The sequence below is a fragment of the Haliotis rubra genome, unplaced genomic scaffold, assembly GCF_003918875.1.
Source record: "Haliotis rubra isolate DU_JTF1 unplaced genomic scaffold, ASM391887v1 Scf144, whole genome shotgun sequence".
In the NCBI taxonomy this organism is placed as follows: Eukaryota; Metazoa; Mollusca; class Gastropoda; order Lepetellida; family Haliotidae; genus Haliotis; species Haliotis rubra.
In genome coordinates, this window is record NW_025765381.1 from 890952 (window position 1) to 918161 (window position 27210).

A 27210-nucleotide genomic window follows, 5' to 3' on the forward strand; every position below is an offset into this window, starting at 1 on the left:
TGTATATCCCCAAAAATTGTCACCATTCTTCATCACCTGAACTTCTAAAATGCCCATAAAAGAAGGTATGTGTTTAAATGCGCATACATACAGACACATGTACACACGTACACACACAGACCCGCACACAGACAGATATCTGTATATGGTATATAGTAGATATATTTATATATATATTCTTATCTAAATAAACTTCAGCTCGGACTAGTAGAGGAGTGAGTGAGTTTACTTTTACGCCGATTTTAATAATATTCAGCAATATATCACGGCGGAGTACACCAGAAATGGACTTCAAATTTTGTACCCATGTTGGGAATCGAACCCGGGTCTTCGGCGTGGCGAGCGAGCGCTTTAACCCCAAGGCTACCCCACCGACTCTCGGACTGGTAGATATTACCTCTTATCTACTACACAGTACATATATATCTACCATCAGCGCGTGTTTGACATATGACGCGACGTTATCACTCAACACAACGTCTAACCCTATCACCTCTTTATGTTGACAATCTTTAGTTACTTGACTATTGGGGTTAGCGGTCAACTGCACATTGTGTAAAGCATTGTGTGCCCATAGACCCAGACTACTATACATTGAGGACTTAGGGGTTACGTCAAGGCATGTTTACATATCGTGGGGACACACCCCTTCTTCCACGTGGTTAGGTTCGTCGTCGGACCTGCAAGGACCTGAACATTGCCCTTGAACTTCGAACCCTTGAATGACTACAGCTAGACTTTCCATTGTACACTAAGGGATCGATAGAAGCAAGGTACGTGAATGTATGTGTATAAACATGTATAGGGTGTTTTCGCGTTGTGAGGGTAACTGTTTCTGTATTTAATTCATTTCAGAAACTTGAAAGTGGCCCAAATACTGGGTAAATGATGGCGATTAGCTCACTTGATAATGGAGTATGTTAACATGTCTTGTAGCGGATAGATTCCTGTGTGCAAAGTCGTGATGTTCATAATTCATTAGACCCTCACATGTAAACATTCATCGTTATAACCACACACACACACACACACACACACACACACACACACACACACATTAAAAACACGGACGCCCAATCGAAGGCACGCACATATATGCACCATTACCAATACACACTCATCATCATCATCATCATCATCATCATCATCATCATCACGGAGTATTACTTTCACATCAATGTATGCAACGTGTGAATGTGAAAGACAACTCCACGTCTTCCACAGTGTTCAAGGGACTCACGTGTATAGTTTAAGAACCTGTAGCGTGGACGTTATTGGTGCCAGAGAATTCGTCCGCATTAACAAATGTCCGGATTACCGAGTCATTATTGTTATTTGAACTAATGTAAACATTTAAACATAATCGTCCAGGAAACAGCTTCCGCTACAACAGGACTTTATTATGCATCCCAAAAATATCTAATTAATGGGATTTCTGTATTCAAACATATGATCATGATAAATTGCAAACGTGTCTTTGCGTATGACCGTTTAGACTTGCACAAGCCTCTACGGTAATTATTAATAGTTTAAATAATCATTTCTAAAAAAATATGAAAAACAAACTGGGGTGCTTAGACTATCCCCTTATCTAGACTTGCCTCTGGATAGAATTACTATACATGCATGGACTTATCACTCAGTACAGCCTTGGAGCAAGGCTAATGACTGTTCTACAAGCAATCATATTGCCTGTTAAATTAAAACGCTTTTCTCACGATCTCAACATAAATCACAAGCTGTATTTGTATATCCAATGCAGGTATTGAATCCATTTTCGCCTGACCCTGTCAAGATTCGATATTTAAAACACATACTCTTTCCCTAATTTCTACTACTTAGTATTTTCGTTTCTATCTCATGCTGCTCAAACTCGCAGCGTAACCTTTCCACACAGGCTCGGCTTTCACGTGGAACTCAACACCCTCACGGAACTCAAATGTTAATAAACTGTGACAGAGGGCGGTGCTACACACATGTGGCCTCGTAGTCTGTCTCACAGTCCCTGAACCACATTAAGTTCCCTACTGCCTTGCCCTCCCTGCAATGCTAAAGCCCTAAATGAAATCTAGATTTCCCCAGGTTCAGGAATCTCCCAACTCCTTTTCAATTTAAGTGGGTTTATTTGTTACCATCAAAAGTATATATATATTCAGGGACTAAGAGTTAGTCTAGAGGCCTGGTTGAGAGCATACAGCTGCATCATGCAGTAACAGTGTCACAGAGCTGCACATTGCAGAACTGCAGGGGTTTCCGGTGAGCTGCTATGTGATGGTACGTATTGTAGAGTAGAAACCGGTTTCAGTGTAACTGATTATCTGGATAACTGTTTATCGTTAAACCGATTTTCTTGGATTGGGAACAGGTTTATATTGTCATATATTAACTTGGACTCTACACTATTTGGACCCGATAACTGTGTCCCAGTTTTAAATGTCGAGCAGCACAGGCATGTTGTTCTATTTGCTTTGGGGAGATGTGTACTTCCAATGCTGTCTTATCTGGAAACTAGTTGTGTTTGTAAGTAGAAATATGATATAAACAGCATGTGAAGTTGTCCAGCGAGCAGTGATCCGTGTTGATTTGAGCTGGCTAATTGGCAGAGTTGAGGGGACTTCATTTGTTCAGTGACCGTAAAACATCGCAATTTGTCATGTTTGAGAGTGTGGCTCTGTGTGTGTGTGTGTGTGGTGGGTGGGTTGGTGGGTGGTTGGGGATTGTGGATGTGTGTGTGTTTGGGGGTGTTTGGGGTTGTTAAGGGGAAGATGGAGGGGGGAGTAAGGAGGGGTGTGTGAGTGTGTGTCGTGTGCGGGTGTTTGAAACTCAAAATGAACCTAGGTAAATGTGCAGAATCTGAGAAAAACTAGACTTGTTCTGTTTAGAGCTGTAGTATTGCTTTAAAGGCTGTATGAAAGGGAAATTATGAAAGTTCAGTAATTGCGGCCATTTTTTAGGTGTGTGTGTGCGTGTGTGCGTGTGTGCGTGTATGTGTATGTTTATGTTTATAAATGGTGTGTATGTGTTCAATCTTATAACCCATTCATATTTGTTTAAAGTCAGCCATACCTAAAACAGTTTGAACGTTTTGAGTTTCGATCAGCTTGTAAACCTCCAAATTATAATAAAGACTGTTTGTTTGGTCTGTAGAGGCCAAGAGCGGAATTAACTAGCGACAAACAGGTATCCGTATGGTGTCCATTGGAAGATTTAGTTAAGTATAGTAGGGGACTGAACAAGTGCGAAGGAAAGCGACAGTTAGAGTGAGTGAGTGAGTTTGGTTTTACGCCGCTTTTAGCAATATTCCAGCAATATCACGGCGGGGGACACCATAAATGGGCTTCACAGCGACAGTTAGAAGTGTGGAGGGGATGTTGGAATGTGTCGGATGTGAAGAAACACACTGTTTGCAAGCCAAGTTAACAGTGCGGAATGTCTGTGTTTGGGGCCAATCATTTAGTCACATACAGAGTTTCTACTTGTATTTGTTAGTCCTAAAGTTATGTCCCCTCCACCATGACATGGCCTGGGATCCCAACAAGGAGTGAGTGAGTGAGTATGGTTTTACGCCACTTTACGCAGTGTTCCAGCAATATTACGGCGGGGGACACCAGAAACGGGCTTCACACATTGTACCCATATGGAGAATCGAACCCGTGTCTTCGGCATGACGAGCGAACGCTTTACCCACTAGGCTACCCCACCGACTCTCCCAACAGGGAAAAAAGAGGGAGGTGTAGGGGAACTGCTCTATGGTAAAACTCAACAGGCAAGCAGCTGCACAACACATGCATTTTCTGGCTATAAATTATAACTAATATTCCCTCCAAACAATTACACCCGTGAAGGTCAGGGTTAGAATTGATAATCGGTTCCCACTTACGCAGATCGATGCTCATGCTGTTGATCACTGGATTGTCTGGTCCAGACTCGATTATTATAGACCGCCGCCATATAGCTCGAATATTGCTGAGTGCGGCGTAAAACTCAACCCACTCACTCACTCACTCACTCCAAACAATTACACCCGTGAAGGTCCGGGTTAGAATTGACCTTCAGTAACCCATGCTTGTCGTAAGAGGCGACTAACGGGATCGGGTGGTCAGGCTCACTGACTTGGTTGACTCATGTCATCGGTTCCCAATTACGCAGATCGATGCTCATGCTGTTGATCACTGAATTGTCTGGTCCAGACTCGATTATTTACAGTCAGCCGCCATATGGCTAGAATATTGCTGAGTGCGGCGTAAAACTAAACTCACTCACTCACACCTAACAATTACATGACTAATGTACAAGTACCTGCTTCCTACCTAATAACTTCATTTATTACTTGTCCGTGTAAGATACTGCAGTGTACTATTTTTTACGGCAATATTACACTATTTAGTGTAATACCTCTAGATATTTGCCGTCATAATGGTATATATACACAGCAAAAAAAGTTAAGCACCCCTCAAATTAAAGCTGAATTATCGGTATATGTCGGAACAAAATTTCAGTCCTCATGATGGCAAATCAAAGAGTGGTATATTGGTGATAAAATAAGGTGTTACTTATTAGAAAATGTCTCTCACGAACGCAGCCGCATGCACGTGAATCCCGCCACCCATGTGTTGCACACACCAAAGTTTCAAACAACCACAAGCATTGGGTATTTAAGGATCGGTATCGACTTCATTATCACTGTTTTTGCACTTCTGATTGACAATGGCACGAAGGAGAATTTCCGAGGCATTGAGATGGCAGATCATTGGACTTCATCGGGCAGGACTTTCTTACAAGGAAATTGCACTACACCGTAATAAGCCGTCTGGTGAGGAAGCATGCGCAAACAAATGATGTAAAGGACCTTCCCCGTTCTGGAAGACCAAAAGCTACCACGCCCCAGGAGGATACAGCTCTGTTACGGCATGTGAGACGCCAGCGTTTTGGTTCAAGCACCCTTCTGAAACAGGCCTGGTTACCTCATCGCCGCTTGAGCAACCAGACTGTGAGAAACCGCCTCAAAGCTGCTGGATTAAGAGCCAGAAGGGTCATCAGGCGTCCACAGCTCACAAATCACCACAAGCGTCAGCTGGGATTATGGTGTCAGCACAGGCAGAGGTGGAACCTACGATCATGGAGGAGAATACACTGGACCGACGAAAGTCGTTTCCTCCTGCATATTGTGGATGGGAGAGCCCGAGTATGGAGGACTAGAAATACACGTCTTGCCCCCAAGAACATTTTGCCAAGAGTACCATTTGGCGGGGGATCCGTAATGGTTTGGGGAGGCTTCTCCTACGACTGTAGACTGGATTTGGTGACTATACAAGGTTCACTCACAGGCGCTCGCTACATTCAGGAGGTTCTGGATCCTGTAATTATTGATCATTTCGATGACCACAGACTTGCCACAAGACCCTTGTTCATGGACGACAATGCACGACCTCATCGTTCACATGCTGTAAACCAACATCTGGCAAATAATGCTGTGACACGAATTCCCTGGCCATCAGTGTCTCCTGATTTGAATCCCATCGAACATGTTTGGGACATCATGGGGCGTCGGGTACAAAGAAGGAATCCTCCTCCACAAAACCTGGGGGAACTGGAGGCAGTTCTTCACGGGGAGTGGCAGCGGATACCGATGGAACAATTAAGGAACCTGGTTAGGGGTATGCCAAGAAGAGTGGCTGCAGTTAATCAGGCACGTGGTGGCAGTACACGTTACTGATGTTTTGTGATTCCTGGGACACTGATCCACTTTATTTAAGCTGCTTTTACCGGGTGGCACACCCCAAGACATTGAACTGACGATACTTCAACACACATGTCTTTTGGATGCAATTCCATTTCAATTTCACTCTGTGTTTTCATGCACTTTTAGTGCTCATACCGTTACAAAACTTCTGTTCCAAATGACCAAATGATTGTTCTTTTAATTAAAATTTGTTTTGCTTCTCTTCTTTTTCTCAGTTTCATACCATGCTTCCATGAAGTTCACCCCTCTGTGAAAAATCAGGGGGGTGCTTAACTTTTTTTGCTGTGTAGTTATGACGTCACACTGCTAATACCTCTGTCACAATGTTATTAGACCTTGTTTGACTCGCGGAAAGCTGAGAGTCATCACACTGTAAGCAGTTTCTATCAAATTATATCACCCATCAAAAATTATATCACCTATCACTCACTTAAAAGCATTCACTATATGTTATGCATATATGTGTAGTTACATGGAAGATGAATTTCTCTACTAACTTTGGGGAACCAACTGCAAACTTTAAGCAGATGAATTGCACGAGGATCATGCATTAAATTGCTAAAAAGCATGTGCATCCGGCGTTAACTCTGGTACAGGTGTTGCGGTAATTTACCGGTGAGTATAAATGGTGCTGATCTGCAGTCTTTCACTTCAATCTATTTCACTTCCGAAGCCGTGAGTATGACCATGTATCAAATACTCGTGCCTATTCACTTAACTTCGGGGGGCGGCGGGGTAGCCTAGTGGTTAAAGCGTTCGCCGGGTTCGATTCCTCACATGGGTACAATGTGTGAAGCTCATTTCTGGTTTCCCCCGCCCTGATTTTGCTGGAATATTGCTAAAAGCGGCGTAAAACTAAACGCACTCACTCACTTAACATCAGATGGCATTAAATCTGATGTAATTCAACCAGCACGGCGTTATTTACGCCGTTACTTTCGTCGTTACACGTTACACGCATAACCATCAGTGATAACGTTTGTGTGACAGACGTTTATAGAACATTTTCTTGGACATGTGGATTTATCGTGAAAGCTTGCAAAAACAGAACATTTCACGACGTTGTTACTTATATTTAAACTGTCCGAGTCAGGTGGTTTGCGTTTGTTTGTTTGTTTGTTTGTTGGTTGGTTGGTTGGTTCGTTCGTTCGTTCGTTCGTTTGCTCGTGTTCGTTTGTTCGTTCGTTCGTGTTCGTGTTTGTTTGTTTGTTTGTTTGATTGATTTCAATGGGAAACAACATACTTCTTGGATATCCCACTTTAATGAAAATGTTGTTAATAGTTGCAATCACAGTTATACATCAGGCATAGGTCGTAGCAAGAACCAAAGGACATACTCGAATGCGCGATTCCGTGTGCAAACCCAGTAAGCTGAACATTCAAAATGCTCTTGCTCAACGTTGTTTGATCAGGGTTACAAAATGCGTGGTCTCTAAGGGTGTTTTTGGTGGGCATGTTGAGGATGTTTCCAAATTTCATGCATCAGCGACAGAAATTATGAAATATTGAAATAGTCACGAGTTGGATTTACCTCCCTCACAAAAGTATTTTAGTTACATCAGACCATGTTAACTTCAGTTTTCCGAAAAACTCTTGTCGCTCATCTTTCTTTATATTCACCAAATACCAGTATGGTACTCCTATACTGCAACGATAAACAGCTATGGTCAACATCTGTGTCGCCTTCATGTCATGATTCATATTTTTATGATATTCATTTTCATAATTCTTTAATTATTGTTTAAAAGCTTAGTCACCTTCGTTCTTTATGGTAGCTGAAAGAATTCAAATTATAAAGTTTTCAAAAACATCTGGAGTAGAACCATTTAATTTGATTTAGTTTGGTGAAAATAACGTGAAACGTTCTTCGTACCCTAAATCAACAGCACGTGTCGAGTATTTTAATATCACACATGTTCAGTGAAAAACACATTGTTTTTTGAAGAAGTGATTTGATATTAAGCATTTATAAAAAAAAAAAAACAAGACTATCATTCAGTCTCGGAAATATTTACTAAATCGCCTTCCTCTTTGGTAAGACTACAGAATACCGGATACCTTCCGCCATCTTTGAAAGCATGCGAGTTTTCTTAGGGTTAGGGTAAGGGTTAGGGTTAGCGTTAGGGTGACGTGACACTAAACAATATGGCTGATGGGTATCAGATTACAGAATACCGGATACCTTTCGCCATCTTTGAAAGCACGCGAGTTTACTTTTGGTTAGGGTTAGGGTAAGGTTTAGGGTTAGGGTAAGGTTTAGGGTTAGGGTGACGTGACAGCATACAATATGGCTGGTAGGTATCCGGTATTCTGTAGTTGTACCTTGAACTCCATAAGCAGGACTTATTTTCGTTGAAAAGATGGAGGCTTGCCAAAAAACATTTTCGACGTGCTTGAGAGTTGGGGGATATTTTGTTTGAATGTTATAATGAGAGACTGGTATATGTAGTTGAAATGTCACGACTATGCGAGAAGATGTAATGTGTGGTCCCGGTACACTGCTGTGTATCTGAATATCAATCACAGTAAAAGTCATAGTTAAATACCACACCAAAGTTCAATGTACAGTTCACGTCGTCACGAAAAGAATTAACGCACTGAAGCGCCCGTTGCTGTACCACTCCTCCGTTCCACGTTATCATCGGCTGTTCAGCATCCCACTGCTCGGATCACGAGTACAAAGCTCCAAGCCGTAAGGCCCTGTGGGGGTGAGGCAGATCAACAATCGGCCTGGACATCTATTTCCTTCTTTGGTACATGCTTGATTGTACTTTATTATTTTGTTACAAACCTCGCAGGTTTCGTCTATTTTTCATGTCGACATTACACATTGTAACTATTTTTGCTATACGTTTCAGGATGTCTGACTCTTCTTCAACGTTCAAAGAACTGTACGCGGATAACGTTGGTTTAATCGGTGCGAGTGCACTAACGCTTGTTGGACTAGCGGCTGCAAGCTACTACATGACGTCACGACCCCCTCAAGTAGTCCCCCCAGTGGACCTCAGTGACCAGTCGGTGGAGTTGGAGGTGAGGGGTTGGACTAACTGTTATTTACAGAGAAATATCTGACAACGACGGAAGTGGTAGCAGCAGTTGTAATAGTATTAGCAGCAGAAGAGGTAGTACTAGTGGTAGCAGTAGCAGTAGCAGTAGCTCAAGAGCAGTAGCGATAGTCCGATCCTGTAAGTCCGATCCCTTAAAGTCGCCTCTTACGCAGTAGTAGTAGAAGTAGTAGTAGTAGTAGTAGTAGTAGTAGTAGTAGCAGTAGTAGTAGTAGCAGTAGTAGCTCAAGAGCAGTAACGATAGTCCGATCCCGTAAGTCCGATCCCGTAAAGTCGCCTCTTACGCAGTAGTAGTAGAAGTAGTAGTAGTAGTAGTAGTAGTAGTAGTAGTAGTAGCTCAAGAGCAGTAACGATAGTCCGATCCCGTAAGTCGCTTCTTACGACAAGCATTGCTGAAGACCAAATCCGAACACAGATCTTCATGGGTCGCAGTAGTAGTAGTAGTAGTAGTAGAATTCAAAGAAGTAGTGTTAGTGGCTGCACTAATGCGTGAAGCAGTACCTGTAGTGGTACCTGTAGTAGTACCTGTAGTGGTACCTGTAGTAGTACCTGTAGTGGTACCTGTAGTGGTACCTATAGTAGTACCTGTAGTAGTACCTGTAGTGGTACCTGTAGTGGTACCTGTAGTAGTACCTGTAGTAGTACCTGTAGTAGTACCTGTAGTGGTACCTGTAGTAGTACCTGTAGTAGTACCTGTAGTGGTACCTGTAGTGGTACCTGTAGTAGTAGTACCTGTAGTGGTACCTGTAGTGGTACCTGTAGTCGTACCTGTAGTGGTACCTGTAGTCGTACCCGTAGTCGTACCTGTAGTCGTACCTGTAGTGGTACCTGTAGTAGTACCTGTAGTGGTACTGCTGAAGTAGTAGTAATAGTGGTGGTAGCAGTTCTTTTGTTATTATCACCACTTCATTAATTTCAATATTGTCATTATAATTGTAGTTAAAATATTTATAAGTAGTAGTAGTAGTAGTAGTAGTAGTAGTAGTAGTAGTAGTAGTAGTAGCAGTAGTAGCAGTAGTAGTAGTAACGCGAATCAGTGAGTCTATGACGTAAACTCTGACTTCAGGATGGAAGTCGAATGTCCGCCTACCCGAAGGCCAAGGGTCAGTTGATGCACTACCTGTACGAGGACGCGAGGACCCTGTACGAAGTCTTCCAGAGGGGCATACGACAGTCTAGTAAGTACTGACCAGTCCGGCCTCACTCGTGTGTCCCCGAAATGTTGAATATGTTTCACCACAGAGAAACACTTTGGATACGAGCTGTCCCACATTGGACACCCCATCATAATATTAACACCATCACGGTAAATAACAGCAACAGTGATATAGAGCGAAATATTATTTGATTGGTCTTATTATGTTACGTTGATAATGTCTGGGAGTTAACTATGACCATGCAATCCCCGATGTGAGATATAAATACCAGGGCGAATAACAGGATTAGGTGGTCAGACTCGTTGACTTGGTTGCTGCATATCACCGGATTCCATCTGCGCAGATCAAGCCTCTTGATGTCGATCACTGGATTGTCCGGTCCAAACTCGATTATTATCAGACCGCTGCCATATCGCTGGACTATTGGTGAGTGTGGCGTTAAACAGCAAACCTGTTTCACTCATTGCAGATAATGGCCCCTGTCTTGGAGCAAGGACGGGCCCCAACAAGGAATATGAGTGGCTCTCTTACAACGAGGTAATGGCATAGTGCTAATTAAGTATAACGTAGGGTGTAACACCGCTTCAGAATATATATCTCTAGGTTTGTCAGTCTCCTGTCCCTGCTTGTGGCTCTGCGATAATCATTGTTCCCAAACAGCACTGGTCATTCAATTCATACTGTTTTCTTTTCATTTTGTATAGTTGACCACCATAGTGACCAATCAATAAGCATTCGTATATAACAGATATGATTAATTTAGGACACGCATTGGATGAGTGAGTGAGTGGGTATGATTTTACGCCGCTTTTAGCAATATTCCAGCAATATCACGGCGGGGGACACCATAAATGGGCTTCACACATTGTACCCATGTGGGAAATCGAACCCGGGTTTCCGCGTTACGAGCGAACGTTTTAACCAGTAGGCTACCCCATCCGCCCACATAAGGAATGGGAATTGGCGACACACGACTTGCACAGAAAATGAAAATGACCTATGAGCAAAATTAATCTATTTTTAAATAACAGTTTGGAATATAGGTTCACGCCTGAATCAAATCAAATATATGTGTTATTTAGCATAATAGTCTATATTTTTCTGCTTGTCATTAAATGATTTATGTTGAACTACAAAGACATGTCATATTTCGATGTGTATTCACTGTGACACCATCACCCACAAATCTTACACTCATCACTTGAAGGTATACGAGAAAGCCCGTGCCTTTGGTTCAGGACTTCTTCACAAGGGAGTGAAGCCAGGAAAAGACTCCTTTCATAGGAATATACAGCAAGAACAAAATCGAGGTAAGTATCATCCTCGACTGTCCAGGGTGATATCTGTATTCAATCATTATAAGTACCTTGGATCTACCACCTTGTCCATCTTTCCTCGAGTGACCTTCCACAAAATGACCCTTGCTATGTAGTGCTATTTGATTGCGTGTATGGTGTTTGGAGTGATTTTTTTCTGGGTGTATATTGATATATACATGTATTTAAGATTGATACACCGGACAACGTTTGTAATTTCAATATTTCGAACTTTTAACACACGCAGATCTATAAAAATTGTGAGAAGGATAAACGACAAAAATGTCTGAAAGATTATACATCCTTTGTAACGTTTCAGTGAGCGGAGGAATACACTCTCCATTGATCTACCAAGCTCTCTATACTTACAAAAATAAGACACAGCAAACAGGTTATACCATGCATACCTTAGGCTACTAACCTCAAATTCTGAAGGGGTTTAAAACACAATCAAAGCCTCTATCACATATGGCTGTTCATTCCCTGTGTAATGCTCCCAATATACATCAGTTAGTTGCCTCACAACAGACTTCAATATTCCAGTGACATAACGTGAACTAAAGATAATCGGACCTCACCCAGGCAAACCGATGACTGAAAGTACCATCACTAAAATGTCTAATGCATTCATAATCTAAAGCACTCGTTATATTTTCCCATATATATCTTCTTCCAGTGGACGGTGGCGGAACAAGCCAACAACATGTTCTCTATGGTAACCGTGCCCTTGTACGACACCCTGGGGATCCAGGCTTGCATCTACATCATCAACCAGAGTAGGTGATAGGCAGACATTGTTCCAGATATTGACTGTATGATTGATGTAGTACTTCACTATCAGCTTCACTTTGTGTCTGGTACCTATATCTGAGAATCGGATGGTTATATCCTGTGACTTAGTTGATTAAATGTCAAATCATGGGGTGGACCTTTGCTTATCTATCAGTCTCTGGTAGTAGGTGGAATATTGCCGCATGTGTCACTAAACAAAATGTTCTCCTCTGTGTATAAACCCAAGGTATCACTTATATGTTACAGACCGTATACTGACACAATATGGACTATTTTCTCAGTAATGTACAGTTTTTAGTACTGCTTCGGGTTCGTCCCATCCTTTTACAACACATTAGATGGAGCATCTTTGAAATATGGAATATTTATAGATTTCGTGTTCACATATCGATGGAAAAAGCACAAATGTTGTTACATAAAACGTTAGTTTTCTGCTAAATGTGTGACAGTTGAGCTAAGCGAGAAGTCACATATGTTGTGGCATGTGTTTAGCAAAGCACTTTGGTGTGTGACAGTCACCGTTACATGATATTATACAAATTGTTGCAATGTGTTTCCCGACTGCTGGACTGAGCACATTGGTGTTGGACAACCACCGTTACACGATATCATTCAAATTGTGACAATGTGTTTCCCGACAGCTGGGCTGAGCACCCTTGTGTATGACAACCACCGTTACACGATATCATTCAAATTGTGACAATGTGTTTCCCGACAGCTGGGCTGAGCACCCTGGTGTATGACAACCACCGTTACATGATATCATACAAATTGTGACAATGTGTTTTATAAACAGCTGAACTGAGCACCCTGGTGTGTGACAGTCCAGACAAGGCTCAGCTCATCTTGGACCAGGCTCAGCATCTTCCATCCCTCAAAAGGATCGTGATGATAGAGGCGATCTCCAAACAGAACCAAGATACTGCCGCCACATACAACATCGAGATGGTCCTGTTTCGTGACATAGAGGTATGTATCACTGGAGACGTTCAAACAACAGGGTACATGGGTAGACACTGCCGTCTAATCTAACTTAATTCGCCATGTACATGTGCACCCCTTTGGCTCTCCAGAAAAGTATAGGTTCGAATCTCGGTTCGTTACGATTATGTTTCTAGATTTTTCAGGTCGCTGGTTTCATCAATATAGTAAACGTCTCACACCTGCATTACTTCGGGTTTCCCTCCCACATTAAGCCAGCTCACGATAATACAACTAGAATAATGTTAAAAGCGGCGTTAAGCCTGTCAATGGCTACCTGCCTGTCATCACGTGGCCAGTATTATTTTAGGTAATTATTACCAGTCATTATTCAAGTCGCTCACCTCGTCTTCATTACGTTTAATTGTTGCCTGTAGCTCTGAAACTATATGATTTTCTGCTTTTAGAAACTTGGACGTGAGAATCCCAAAGACCTGGTGGTAAGTGCGTTATTCTCACGTCGTTGCAAAATATACTGAGGGACAAAAGAATGTATACCGACATTGTTTTGTATATAATTGAAAATTGAAAGAACTGTTGTTAAATTTGATTATACATGTATCTAATCAACCGTCACACATTCTTGCTAACAGTTTGTGAAATTTAATCTATGGCATGGTAGTTTAGTGAATACTGAATTGGTTCCATGGAGGCCTGGGGTATATACAATGAAATCGCAACCATAAGGAACCTACCATGTTGGATATGTTGTACAAGGGTGATGGTAAAGCTTGCAAGTTACAGTTGTTTGTGTTCGATGTATCTTTTGTTTGGATATTATTATGAGGAATCAGCTGATAGTCAGTCAAACCTGGAGTCTCTCTTGTCTCTGTATTTTGACTTCTTTGCATTACGTGTATTTTATTTTATTTTTATTTTTATTTTTTATTTATTTATTTTTTATTTTTTTTATTTATTTATTTATTTTTTATTTTTGTGTAATGACAGACGTCTAAAATGTTTATCATTCAGGCTTTTCTTACTTTGCCACAAAACCGTAATATCACTGACAGAGTGTGTGTAATATCACATTAAGGCATAAAACGCATGTCACTCACTGATTGAATTTCATATTCTGTGGCTTTTGCTGTCATCAGTGTGTTAACGGTACATTGTTTATGTTCTGTTTTAGCTCCCCACCCCATCTGATCTCGCCACCGTGTGTTACACCAGTGGCACCACAGGTGATGTACCGTTTGCCTTCAGTCAGATAACATCCTTAGTGCTTCATGGTAGGGCGTCATTGACAAAATATGCCCCCAGTATACCATGCTTGTCTTATGGTAGGACTACTTAAAGGACAGAATGGAACCCCAGTACCATGTCGATGGGGATGACTGGTAACCGGCAAGCTGCCAGGTTGTGTGTCACCGCGCGGATACCTGGAAGACTAGAGACCCTGCAACCAATGTCTATCTTTCCATTCCTCTTTAAGTTTGATGAAAAAATTCCATTGCTGGATACATGTTCTTGAATGTATGTTAGACATTTACAATCACGTGATTTAACTGTATGTTATATTTCAGGTGATCCTAAAGGGGTGATGTTGTCACATGCTAATCTCATCTCCAACTTAGGATCTGTTATGTTCCACATCTTGGTAAGAAATACAACAGCTTGTCTCCTTTCTTAATATGTTTAACTCACATAGACTTAGGGTAGTGTTAGCGCTGAGACCGCTTAATTCAATCACTTACCCATTACACTTGTGAGGATCCAGGTTAGAATTGGTCTTCAGCAACCATAATTTCGAAAGAGGCGACTAACGGGATGAGGTGTCAAACTTTGTTGATATGTTATCGTTTCCCGATAAATCACTGGACTGTCTTGTCCAGATAATTTACATTCCTCCGTCATTTTGATGGAGCATTGCTGAGTTAAATCACAAACAGACAACACTCAATGTTTTTTTGCTGTTTCCGTAGGACCACATTGACCTGAGCCCGAGTGACCGCCATCTATCCTACCTCCCTCTTGCTCACATGTTTGAGAGGGGCATGCAGGTAGGCTGCAGTAGCTATGGTTACCGTATACCGTACTTCCATCTCTTCATGTGATGATCCATTAGAAATGTCAGCTGCCAATGTGCGCCATACGGGTTGGGGAAAAGAAAATGGCGGCCCTCAAAAACACCAATCATGGTTTTTGTTTTCGATCTTGAATTCCTATTTAAAGTTCCCATTCAACAGACAAAGTTATGTGTTTACTGGTTTGGGATTAGGCATGATATCAGCATGCATGATTCATCATAACTTTTTCGTATAGCCAATAACACATGTCGAATCCACACTCGTCAATCTATAATTGTATATAGAAAAACTGATACTTAATAGTAAACGGATAAGAAGATATCTACATTGTAAACAAAATAGTCCTTGGATTTCAACCTTATAACAGATGTGTAGAAATTTGTCGTTGAAGCAGCTGAGGGCCAGGTTTACGTTACCATGTTACCCACTTTTCATTGTAAAGTGTAAATACATGAAACGTTCAGATTATAATCTGTGAGAACCGCCAGATTCGCCAAAACAAGGCTGAGGCCGACGGGGGCGATTTTACGAGTGATTCGAAATTTAACGTGAAAGTATGAAAAGAATCTGCCAATGCAGAATGTCTTGCGTTTTATACATCAAGAAAAGCCAGGTATATGTAACCAGTGGTTAAAGTCGTTCGGTCGTCAAGGCTTGGATTCCATTCTTCAGAAAGCTCCAACAACTGAAGGCTTTATCTTTGGATCTTTTGTTCCTGCTGTAATGTCAGTACCTCCCTGTTTACCCCCTCCAGATACTGATGTTCACGGTGGGGGGACAGATCGGCTTCTTCCAGGGTGACATCAAGCTTCTCACTGACGACATGCAGACCCTCCAACCATCATTCTTCCCCACGGTGCCCCGCCTACTCAACAGAATCTACGACAAGGTCAGATTAACATTAATTCAGATTGATACGTCTGGGGTTGGAAAGTCCGTAACTGATAGCTGTTCTTTTAAATGCCTCAGCAAGAACCGATTTCAAAGGTAGTTCAGATTAATCACCGCGAGTTCGCATGAAAGCGTAAAAGCTCAAGATGTTTAGACGTTTCACATTGATGAAGTCCAAGAGCACGGCAATGGCTGACAAACATCCGCTAATGAAGAATGGATGGTTGGAATGTGTGACGGAGCTGATTGTGTGTCGGCGTGTTCTCAACCCGCGGACCGTTGCTCTTGCGGCCAACAACAGAATTGTCCATTCTTAAGTCGGTTATTTACAGACCCCTTGATTTAGCTGGTACACTCCAATTGCGGTGTCAAACAATATTCAGTCAAGCACCCGTCTCCAAAATGTCACCAAAGTATCGAGTACGCATTCACAAAATGCATTTAAGGATCATCTGTTTATCGTTGATAAGGTCATATCCGTTGGGATTCCAAGTTGCAACAGATCCCCAGCCATCTATGCTGGCTGTAACAGGCCACTTTGTGGATCAGATGGTCAGGCTGATATGATGCTTACACGCTATCATATCACGACGGCGTGGATCGATGTTCATTAGACCTATGACAAGATTGTCCGTATTCATGTGTTTAGACCCCGCCGTCTAATAGCTACTGAGTGTGGTGTTAAACAGCAAAGAAACAGCAACAAATACTGATTCAGAATATTTGACAAACCAGGTGATGAACGGCGTCCGTGGCAGCTTCATTAAGAAGACGTTGTTGTCGTGGGCAATCAACAGTAAGCTGGTGGAAGTACGGGAGTGAGTACTATAACCTTTGTACCATTTCACAATGGACATGTGTTTGTAAGCAGTATGGGTGCATTTGCATATCGGGTAGTAAGGGTTTATGCCACATATAAAACTACTGAACCCCTTTACGAAGTCCAAAAGTGGGCTTCACATTGTTTGAATTCCATTTGGAGAATGACCTTGACGGGTTAAGACTTTACCCACTGGGCCACCCCCATCAGCCATATCACGTACCGGGCCTTGTCCATGGTCGAAGTGACTACCATTCCATTGCAAGTTAATATCTCAATATGGAATCCATTCGTTGTATAACAAGAACGATGTGGTATAAGACAAGTGGCGAAGAATAATGGTTAGAATATATTCCCAGCAAACTATGCTGGTCGTATGAGGTGTCAAACTTGACGGTCAGGTTGACAGGGTGTCGTAAACCGATATCCTGAATCGATGCTCAGAATATCGACCACTGGTTGGTGTGGTCCAGGTTCAATATGTTTAGGTCACCGTCAAATACCTGGGATAATGCGTTGTTAAGCAACAACTAGACATACAAACAATTCTGTTGAGATGTGTTGATTAGATTGCTTTGGTGTTAAGGATATCGACCTGAAAGGTAAACGGTACACGAAATATTCTCCGTTGTCCTTTGGATTCACGCCGAAGACCCGGGTTCGAATCCCCACATGGGTACAATGAGTGAAGCCCATTTATGGTGTCCCCCGCCGTGATATTGCTGGAATATTGCTAAAAGCGGCGTAAAACCAAACTCAGTCAGTCAGTCAGTCCTTTGGATTCAATGGTGTTGAAAGCAGCAAAAAATCATAATCACACAATGCGTCTTTGCCAGAGATGTTGTAAACCAACGAAACCAATACCCTGTGACGTCTGTGTTTTGTTTGTATCTAGTTGTGTGATCCGAAAGGACACAATCTGGGACCGCCTGCTATTCAAGAAGATCCAGAAGATCCTAGGGGGTAAGATCAGACTCATCATATCTGGGTCCGCGCCACTCTCACCAGCGGTCCTCGACTTCCTTAGGGCAACGATGGGATGCATGGTAGGTTGGGGGTCACCATTAGTCGCGTCGGGTTATCTTGTCGTAAGTCATAGAGTCATTTTCGTTACGAGTAAAATAAGATTGAACTAGTTTCAAGTAAGAACAAATTCAAGGATTATTCTTTTGAGCAAGCAAGCTCATTTGAACGTTTTGTATTTTAAAGATAATTTAAGGTGAGTTAAAACATCCTTAAAAACTCTTCCCGGTTCACAAGCATGAAGAATAATGTAAAGTCGTGCATTCCGTGCTATATGAACATTTATTACACTCCAAATCGTCTCTACTCTTTTCTTTGAACCAGTCGGATCGTGCGAATACATTATTGGTTGTTGTGTATACTTTTCTGGGCGATGTATTGTTCAAGATGGGACAAAACCTGAATCGTGAGCACATAAACCAGAAGAGATTGTCCAGTTTCTATTTCTGTGGTTACATTTGGAATTTATAAATTCTGTTTCGGCCTATGCCCTTGATTCAACTGATGTTGATTTGAATGCAAGATTCGCCGGTTTATATACTGCAGTCAGCGCACTATGCGCTCGCAGGGGATGCGAAAGCCACCTTGGGTTCACCTGTCACTTCTCACTGACACGGTGCAGCTGTAATACTGGTTAAACTCACTCACTCACTCACTCATCCGCAGGTGCTAGAGGGGTATGGTCAGACGGAATCAACAGCAGGCATCAGCTTTAATATCCCAGGAGAAAGCTCTGCAGGTCTGTTGGACAAACTTGTATACTGGTTTCGTGAAACAGGTGTCAAACAATAACAATTGCCTGCCTTCGTCAATTAGTTTAGAGGGTCTGGTTTCCCAGTCTTCATTGGCACTACAAGTCGCTTTCCTGATCGACCAACTCGCGTTACTCCAGGACAGGCCAACAGCGTAGCTTGTAGGGTTGTCTCCCTTTGGCAAGGCGGAAACTTGTGGTCGTGGTTTTTATTCCAGATTCTCCCTGTTCATGTTTCTTGTTTCTTCAGCTTCATACCCGTGCTCATAGGTTTCTCCAAAGTGGTAAAGCCACCATTCAGATATAGAGGGCACAGGGACCGGAGGCAGTTTTCCCTTATATGGTTTTGATACATATATCGGCCTATATAGCGATATGCCCTCATCCCGGAAACCTCTTCCAACGGACGGTCGCTGTAGTGAACTTGATAGAAAACTTTTCAAAAACATAACAATGGTTCACTTATTGGGGAAATTGTTATCCATGACACGTGCTCGTACGGATTAACGGGTATCATTTTGTAACCACGTTATATGATAGGTGAATAACTGTCCATCTAAACGAGTCGACATTTGGTGTACGACTTCTCATAGGTTGCGATTGGACGACATAAACAGCATCCACTAGGCTTTGGTATTCAATAGAAACTATCAGCGGCCTAAGTGAATAGATTCGTCAAGTTAATGTTATCTCTCTCAAGCATAAACGTCGTCAGAGCAATTTGATAATATTGTATCAACGAAAAAAAACAACTTTTGATGTGTCGACGTGTTTCCAGTGTATATTGAACTTAAGGACGCTAGGCATGCGCAATACAACCGGATGTGGAACCATAACACGTTACTGACTGAAAGCACAAAACTTGCCTCTGTAACGAAGCGTTGGGCCAGTTTAAGGACGTTACGGATTTTTGTAAGGTTTACAATTTTATGCTTACGCTGCAGGACACTGTGGACCTCCTCTGGCGTGTAACTACGTCAAGCTGGTGGATGTTCCCGAAATGGACTACTTTGCCAAAGATTGCAAAGGAGAAGTAAGTATTACTGAGACAAAACAATTCATAACTGAGAAAACTAATTACCCACACTTCATGATAAGCAGATCAAAAATGTTTCAAACATGATTTATAAGTTATATTGTTGTCTCCTCACAATTTATGTGTGTACACATACACACATAAGTTGACTAGTTGTGAAAGAGTTTAGACAAACAGCACGGAGATCATGTACCTCGCCGTGATATTGTTTCGGTATTGTTTACAGCGGCGTAAAACAATAGACTCACCCCCCCTCATCACAAGGTCAACTGACAATTTGTCATCATGCTTTGAGGATTCTCATTCTAGACAACTCATCTGCATCATCCCAATGCAAGGGAGTTAACAGATGATAAATATACAGATGATGTTCATTGTCAGTTAGCTCCCTTGCCTCGTGAAGACAACTGAAGTCCCAGTCGGGTAGGCAATTTGATGTGGAAGGGTGCTCTTCCCAAAGACCAATTAACCAAGGTTCGAATCTAAACTTGTCATGACCATGGTTATTGGTTTCTTAGCACCAAACCCCTATTCATGGGTTTCACCAAGGTGGTGACAGACTGAAAGCTTCATCACTTCTCTCCAACATCAGGCAGGCTCTCTGTGATATAACCAGCAACTTAGTTTGGCGTTAATGTACCAATCACAGAATATATAGTCTTATGGTACCATCCCTCCATTGGTAAATATGATGTAAGCATCTCCTCGTTTCTACCCATACTGGTCCCACCCTGGTATCCACTGATGTGTTTTCTCTTTTCAGGTATGCATCAAGGGTCCCAATGTATTCATAGGCTACTACAAGAACCCAGAGAAGACCGCTGAAGCTATAGACAGTGATGGTTGGCTCCATACGGGAGATGTAGGGGAGTGGCTGCAGGTATACAACAACTGACTGCAGGCTTGCACTCAGAACCTTTCGGCTCTTACCGCTACGAACATAATACCTCGAGCTCGGCGGCAATGGGATAGTGATATTGCTTTAATATACTTTAATCTGTTTTATACGGCTAATCCCTGCGCATATTATTCGTAAAAAGGTTTCTTTCGATGTTTTACTGAAATTAGGTATACACGTTATTTTGGATACATTTGGATTAGTACAGTTATTAAGTTCACAACTGTTTGTGTCGTGTTCTATGTTGTGCAATTCACTTGCATGTAAGCCCACTACGGTTATAACGAATTCTAAAGGGACCACTAATTTTAGTTCGTTATAACCAGAGTTCTTTATCCGAATTTCGTCTATATGATGTGACAACTAGTGAGTCGAAGTGACTAGGGCCAAAAGTACTATTCGTTATAGCCCTCGGTTCGGTATAAGCGTCTTTCGTTATAAATGTAGTGTACTGTAGTTCCGAAATGGATCCCTTCAGAACTGACCGAGATCCACTTTGGCGGAGACAAGCCAATTGACCACTGACTGGCAAAGTTACGAAGTTCGATTGTTTTAACACTTTCTTTCTTTCTTTCTATCGTTGTTTGTTTGTTTGTGTCATAATTTTGTTATCAAACCTGATTCATTTTCCAGGAAGGAACTCTTCGAATCATAGACAGAAAGAAGAACATTTTCAAACTTTCCCAGGTAATTTGTTGAACGCATCGATGACATGAATACGGAGTCACATGTGTCAGAAGCATTTTCACAAGACAATGGTTACTTGTGAGGTTACTTTAAGATCAGTTAACATCCGTTGTAGGGCTGCGCAACATTACCGGTTTACCGGTTCACAAATGAAAACGATACGTATTTCGATACGCTGATCGAAATCGGTATTTTGACATGCATTCGGAAAACTTCATAACACTTGGAAATCTTGATGATTGTGGAAATTGTGGAAAGGGTTGTGGGAATGATCGTGGTGAAAATTACATTTAACTGGATTGTTAAGTTCTTTTCCTTGTTTCATTTGTGCCAAATTTAATTTACATTTTTGCTTTGTCATGATTTAAAGTTTTTATTAAGGTTAATCAACCCTAGTGATTTTGTTGTGGTTTTGCTTTATAAATCAAGCATTAACTCGAGTATAAGTAGTTTTTAGCTAAAAAAAACCATCTTGCAATATATTGCAATACATATCGCAATATATGCTTTCGCATCGTAATATATTGCAATATGAAAATTCTCTGCAATACCCACCCCTAATCCGTTGTGAAGAAGATAAACACGTAACACGAGAAAATCCAAAATGTTGTCTGTCAGAGATGTCAAGGAACCACATAAATATAATTATATTGTTTCTAGTTAATGTTTCCGGAGGTTGCAATGGTGTTTGTACTTGTGTATCCTGTCCTTCCTTCAGGGCGAGTACATTGCCTGTGAGAAGATCGAGAATGTGTACACGAGGAGCCAGTTTGTTGCCCAGTGTTTCGTGGACGGGAACAGCTCACAGGTTCGTGTATAAGAAGGATTACGGTAGCCGTGTCACGATTCTTCACTAATGTATAATTATCTTATCTGATACGCGATGATACACTGGCCTGTGCATGGATTCAGATATTGATTCTGTCGGACATAAATATAACAAAGGGATAGAAACCCTTAGAAACACAGGGGCTTGTAACGCTAAAAACTGCCATCAATGTATATACTGTCACTGACTATAGTACAAAGACCCCGTCAGTGACAGTATATACATTGATGTGACAGTATATACATTATGGCATTACATAGGCGGATCCAGAGGGGGTTGCAGGGGTGCGCACCCCCCTTTTGTGCTGAAAGTTTGTTAAATGACCATTGAAACTCGGGTGAAAATGAAGTGTGCACCCCTCCTTTTCTCAATAGTGTGCACACACACACACACACACACCCTTCTCAAAAAGCTGTATCCGCCCCTGAGTTAGTACTGAGACCCCGTCAGTGACAGTATATACTATAGTACTAAGACCCCGTCAGTGACAGTATATACTATAGTACTAAGACCCCGTCAGTGACAGTCTATACATTGATGGCAGTTAGTACTAAGACCCCGTCAGTGACAGTATATACTATAGTACTAAGACCCCGTCAGTGACAGTATATACTATAGTACTAAGACCCCGTCAGTGACAGTATATACTATAGTACTAAGACCCCGTCAGTGACAGTATATACATTGATGGCAGTTAGTACTAAGACCCCGTCAGTGACAGTTTAGTACTAAGACCCCGTCAGTCACATATCAGTTACTAAGACCCCGTCAGTGACAGTATATACTATAGTACTAAGACCCCGTCAGTGACAGTATATACTATAGTACTAAGACCCCGTCAGTGACAGTCTATACATTGATGGCAGTTAGTACTAAGACCCCGTCAGTGACAGTTTATACTATAGTACTAAGACCCCGTCAGTGACAGTATATACTATAGTACTAAGACCCCGTCAGTGACAGTATATACTTTAGTACTAAGACCCCGTCAGTGACAGTATATACTATAGTACTAAGACCCCGTCAGTGACAGTATATACTATAGTACTAAGACCCCGTCAGTGACAGTATATACTTGATAGTAGTTACTATAGTAAGACCCCGTCAGTGACAGTATATACTATAGTACTAAGACCCCGTCAGTGACAGTATATACTATAGTACTAAGACCCCGTCAGTGACAGTATATACATTGATGGCAGTTAGTACTAAGACCCCGTCAGTGACAGTATATACTATAGTACTAAGACCCCGTCAGTGACAGTATATACTATAGTACTAAGACCCCGTCAGTGACAGTCTATACATTGATGGCAGTTAGTACTAAGACCCCGTCAGTGACAGTTTATACTATAGTACTAAGACCCCGTCAGTGACAGTCTATACATTGATGGCAGTTAGTACTAAGACCCCGTCAGTGACAGTATATACATTGATGGCAGTTTTAGCGTTACAAGCCCCTGTGCATAGAAATACCCTTTCTAGATACTAGTAGATAGTGGAGTGCACATATTCGTATTTGTAGCTCAGTCCAGCGAGACTTCACGTTCAATTCAAGGGACGTAACTACGTCATCACTGCTTGTACTCTCAGATCAGAGGGTTGTTTGAGACCCGAGTAAAATGTCAATTTGTTATTTATGGTCGGTCGGAATGTAAAGTAAAATCAACTTCTGTATACTGTACACTTTCTGTTTGTTATTTAGACCCTACCTGTCTATGGTGAATTAGCTGTTGATACTTGATGTATCTGATATTTAACATTGAAGCTGTAATAGTGTTGTTTTTCGTGATACATAAACTGACGTACAAAATTAACTACACATCTGGTGCTATATATGATTATTTTCCCAAAACAATTTTTTGAAAGTGAGTTGATTGTGACTGACAGGTCACAAACAATATGTAGGTGTTGCCATAACACCACAGATATCGTACCCAATCGCCCAACGTAGTCGATTCAGACGTTTTTGACGGGTCATTGACATGTCCCCAAATGGCGGACAGGCCCGGATGTCGACAGCTCGCAGTCGTCCCACACTGTGTTCCTGTTGATGCGGTGACCCAACAATTTTAATGCATGTTAATGAAAATAACATCGACCCCCACCCCCAAAAAAAAACAACAACAAAACAAAAAACAAACAAACAAAAACAAAAAATAAAACCCAAAAAACAACAAATGTGTATACTTATTTTTGTACGTCAGTTTACATTAGCCATACGCTCCTACCACTTAAGAACTACTCTTGCTCTTGCCTACACAGTCATGTGTGATGGGCGTGGTCACTCTCGAGGAAGAATACATCACCCAGTGGGCGAGTAAGCGCAACATCAACAAAACACCTGCTGAATTAGCGACAGACAAGGTTCGTAGCGAAGCCCCTTCAAACAAACAAACTCAAAAGAAATCGATTTCAATGTTATAAGCTCAAATCATCAAATAATTTGTAAATATGAAAGGTCAACTCGTGAGAGGAACGACTCTCTTTTGTCCACCAAAACTGATTCCGTTGGCTCAAAAGGCAAAAGATCGATTAAAATTGCACAAAAAGGATCACAGAAGTGTCTAGATGGCTACAGGTGTTCACTAAAATGGCATCACGAATCTCTTGGTTTTCATCATTGTGTGAACGAGTCGTACTCAATCCCGGACATAACGAATTTTTAAGGATGTTCAAACTAATTCGTCAAAACACAATTCCAAGAACACGATGATATGGAAGGGTGACTAATTACTTGGTGGAAATGATATGCCCAAATTCGCCATGATGATCGGTAAAATATGTTTATTGTCAAATGTGAATCATTCATGCGCAAATACAGTACTCAATCCCGGACGTAACGAATTTTTAAGGATGTTCAAATTAATTCGTCAAAACACAATTCCAAGAAAACGATGATATAGAAGAGTGACTAATTACGTAGAGGGTAATGTCCGAGTAACTCTCCATTCCTTAAAAATAATGGAGCCGAGGCACATTATTTTTAAGGAATGGAGAGTTACGAGGATATTACCCTACTTAAATTACTTTCGAAGTATTGGGAATATTTCTGTTATCAAAATTAAATGTGAAAATGACAAAATGAAGGTTTTATTTTGAAACTGGTACACATCGCTCCATTCCTGAAAAGTAATGGAGCGAACAGACAATGGAATGACGTCACAAATGTAATTTAATTGGTGGAAATGATATGCCCAAATTCGCCATGATGATCGGTAAATATATGTTTATTTTCAAATGTGAATCATTCATGCGCAAATACAGCACTTACTTGGTTTATGTTTCTGTGTACCTCTTCCGCTCCAGGACTTGAAAGCAGCTGTCCTAGCCGGCATGTTGTCAGCGGGCAAGAGCGGAGGCCTCAAGGGCTTTGAACAGGTTAATATACAACATTGTCTCTTAGCACTAAGTCACTTATTTATACAACAAGAAAAGCATTTTCTCGATATACTTGAAATTTAAAAGTTGTAACCTTTGTCGTTCATGTTTGAATTGGATTCAAAATTTTAATTGAATGAAAACAAAATGTGTTTTTCGCAGGTAAAACGTGTTGATCGTTTCATTTCATCAATACCGCCTGAAACGTTTTGTTCTGGCAAAAGTGAATGAACGTAGTTTTAAAGCTGACTTATCAATAACAAACGTCCCCATGACGTGCGTATAGTTACATGTTGGAGGGCAGACACGGGGTTTTCGAAAAGGATCCGTCACCAAGCCAAGGGTCGTAAAGGTTTGAGGAGTATTTTAGGGTCATCAATGTGTGAAACCCATTTCTGGTGTCCCCCGCCTTGATATTGCTGGAATATTGCTAAGAGTGGCGTACAACCATACTCACTCATTTTAGTGTCATGTCCACAATCACCTTGAATTATCACGTGGTGTGGTTGAAGAAACCTCGAGTAAACAAACACGTGACGCACTGACAATGGTAACACGTGAACGTTTCGCCTTCTGGTGAAGTAAAATATTAACTATTGACACTAATGTTATATTTCCAGGTGAAAGACATCTATATATTCCCTGAACTCTTCACGGTGGAGAACGGGTTCATTACCCCCAGCTTCAAGACAAAACGCCCAGTTCTGCGGAAAGCATTCAAGAAGGAAATAGATGCAATGTACGCCAAGCAGTAAACGTGCTGCCTGAACGCAAGACCAGAAATACTCACCTCACTGGTCTTGGCCCTGCCGGGCATATAAGGAAATTCCAAAGTTCGAAATAGGATTATAAAAACATTTCGTTAAGTTCTGAGACATAAAAACTCCCTCCATATCCCCCCAAATAGTTGTGAAATTGTTGATGTCAACGTTGTTGTTGTTGTTGTTGTTGTTTTTTTGTGTGTGTGTGTGTGTGTGCGTGCGTGCGTGTGTGTGTGTTTGCGTGCATGCATGCATGTGTGTGTATGTGTGTGCAGCACTTCAATTGCTGTTTACTTGAAGGTTGTTGTTTTTTTAAATTGTTCCCCTCGGATTACAGTCTTGAAACAAAACAAATAATATTTCGCCCAGCTGAATTTCGAAGAAAATGTTGAATAATATGGTGACGCGGTTAGCAGTTGCGTTCATGAAAATTAACCTAGACAGTGGTGATCATCATATATCATTCATATCACTAAACTAATAACACTCTAGGGGCGTTGGGGTAGCTTAGTGGTTAAAGCGTTCGCTAGAACCCGGGTTCGATTCCCCACATGGGTACAATGTGTGAAGTCCATTTCTGGTGTCCCCCGCCGTGATATTGCTGGAATATTGCTAAAGCGGCGTAAAACCATACTCACTCACAAATAACACTCGGCTGTTGGGTAGTATCTGTCTAGTGCTGGTTGTACACTCGTCTAGCTGTTGGGTACATGTATCTGTCTAGTGCTGGTTGTACAGTGCATGGATATCTGTCTAGTGCTGGTTGTACAGAGCATGGATATCTGTCTAGTGCTGGTTGTACAGTGCATGGATATCTGTCTAGTGCTGGTTGTACAGAGCATGGATATCTGTCTAGTGCTGGTGGGTATCTGTCTAGTGCTGGTGCATGGATATATCTGTCTACAGTGCTGGTGCTGGTTGTACAGTGCATGGATATCTGTCTAGTGCTGGTTGTACAGTGCATGGATATCTGTCTAGTGCTGGTTGTACAGTGCATGGATATCTGTCTAGTGCTGGTTGTACAGTGCATGGATATCTGTCTAGTGCTG

The 27210-nt window shown here is 41.6% G+C and overlaps 1 protein-coding gene across 1 annotated transcript; it reads left to right on the forward strand.

Moving 5' to 3' along the window:
* The first annotated feature begins 501 nt into the window (after nt 1-501).
* Nucleotides 502-26304, forward strand: LOC124269330 (long-chain-fatty-acid--CoA ligase 5-like). Its single transcript, XM_046704344.1, is given in 23 exon segments — nt 502-773; nt 8602-8773; nt 9875-9986; nt 10435-10502; nt 11173-11241; nt 11243-11275; nt 11958-12057; nt 12870-13042; nt 13462-13494; nt 14187-14238; nt 14581-14654; nt 14980-15057; nt 15839-15973; nt 16711-16793; nt 17691-17841; nt 18485-18557; nt 19514-19602; nt 20369-20485; nt 21137-21190; nt 21909-21998; nt 24285-24386; nt 25329-25400; nt 26021-26304. Coding segments are annotated over 22 exon segments (2064 nt in total). The 5' UTR covers nt 502-773; nt 8602; the 3' UTR covers nt 26156-26304.
* The last annotated feature ends 906 nt before the right edge of the window (nt 26305-27210 follow it).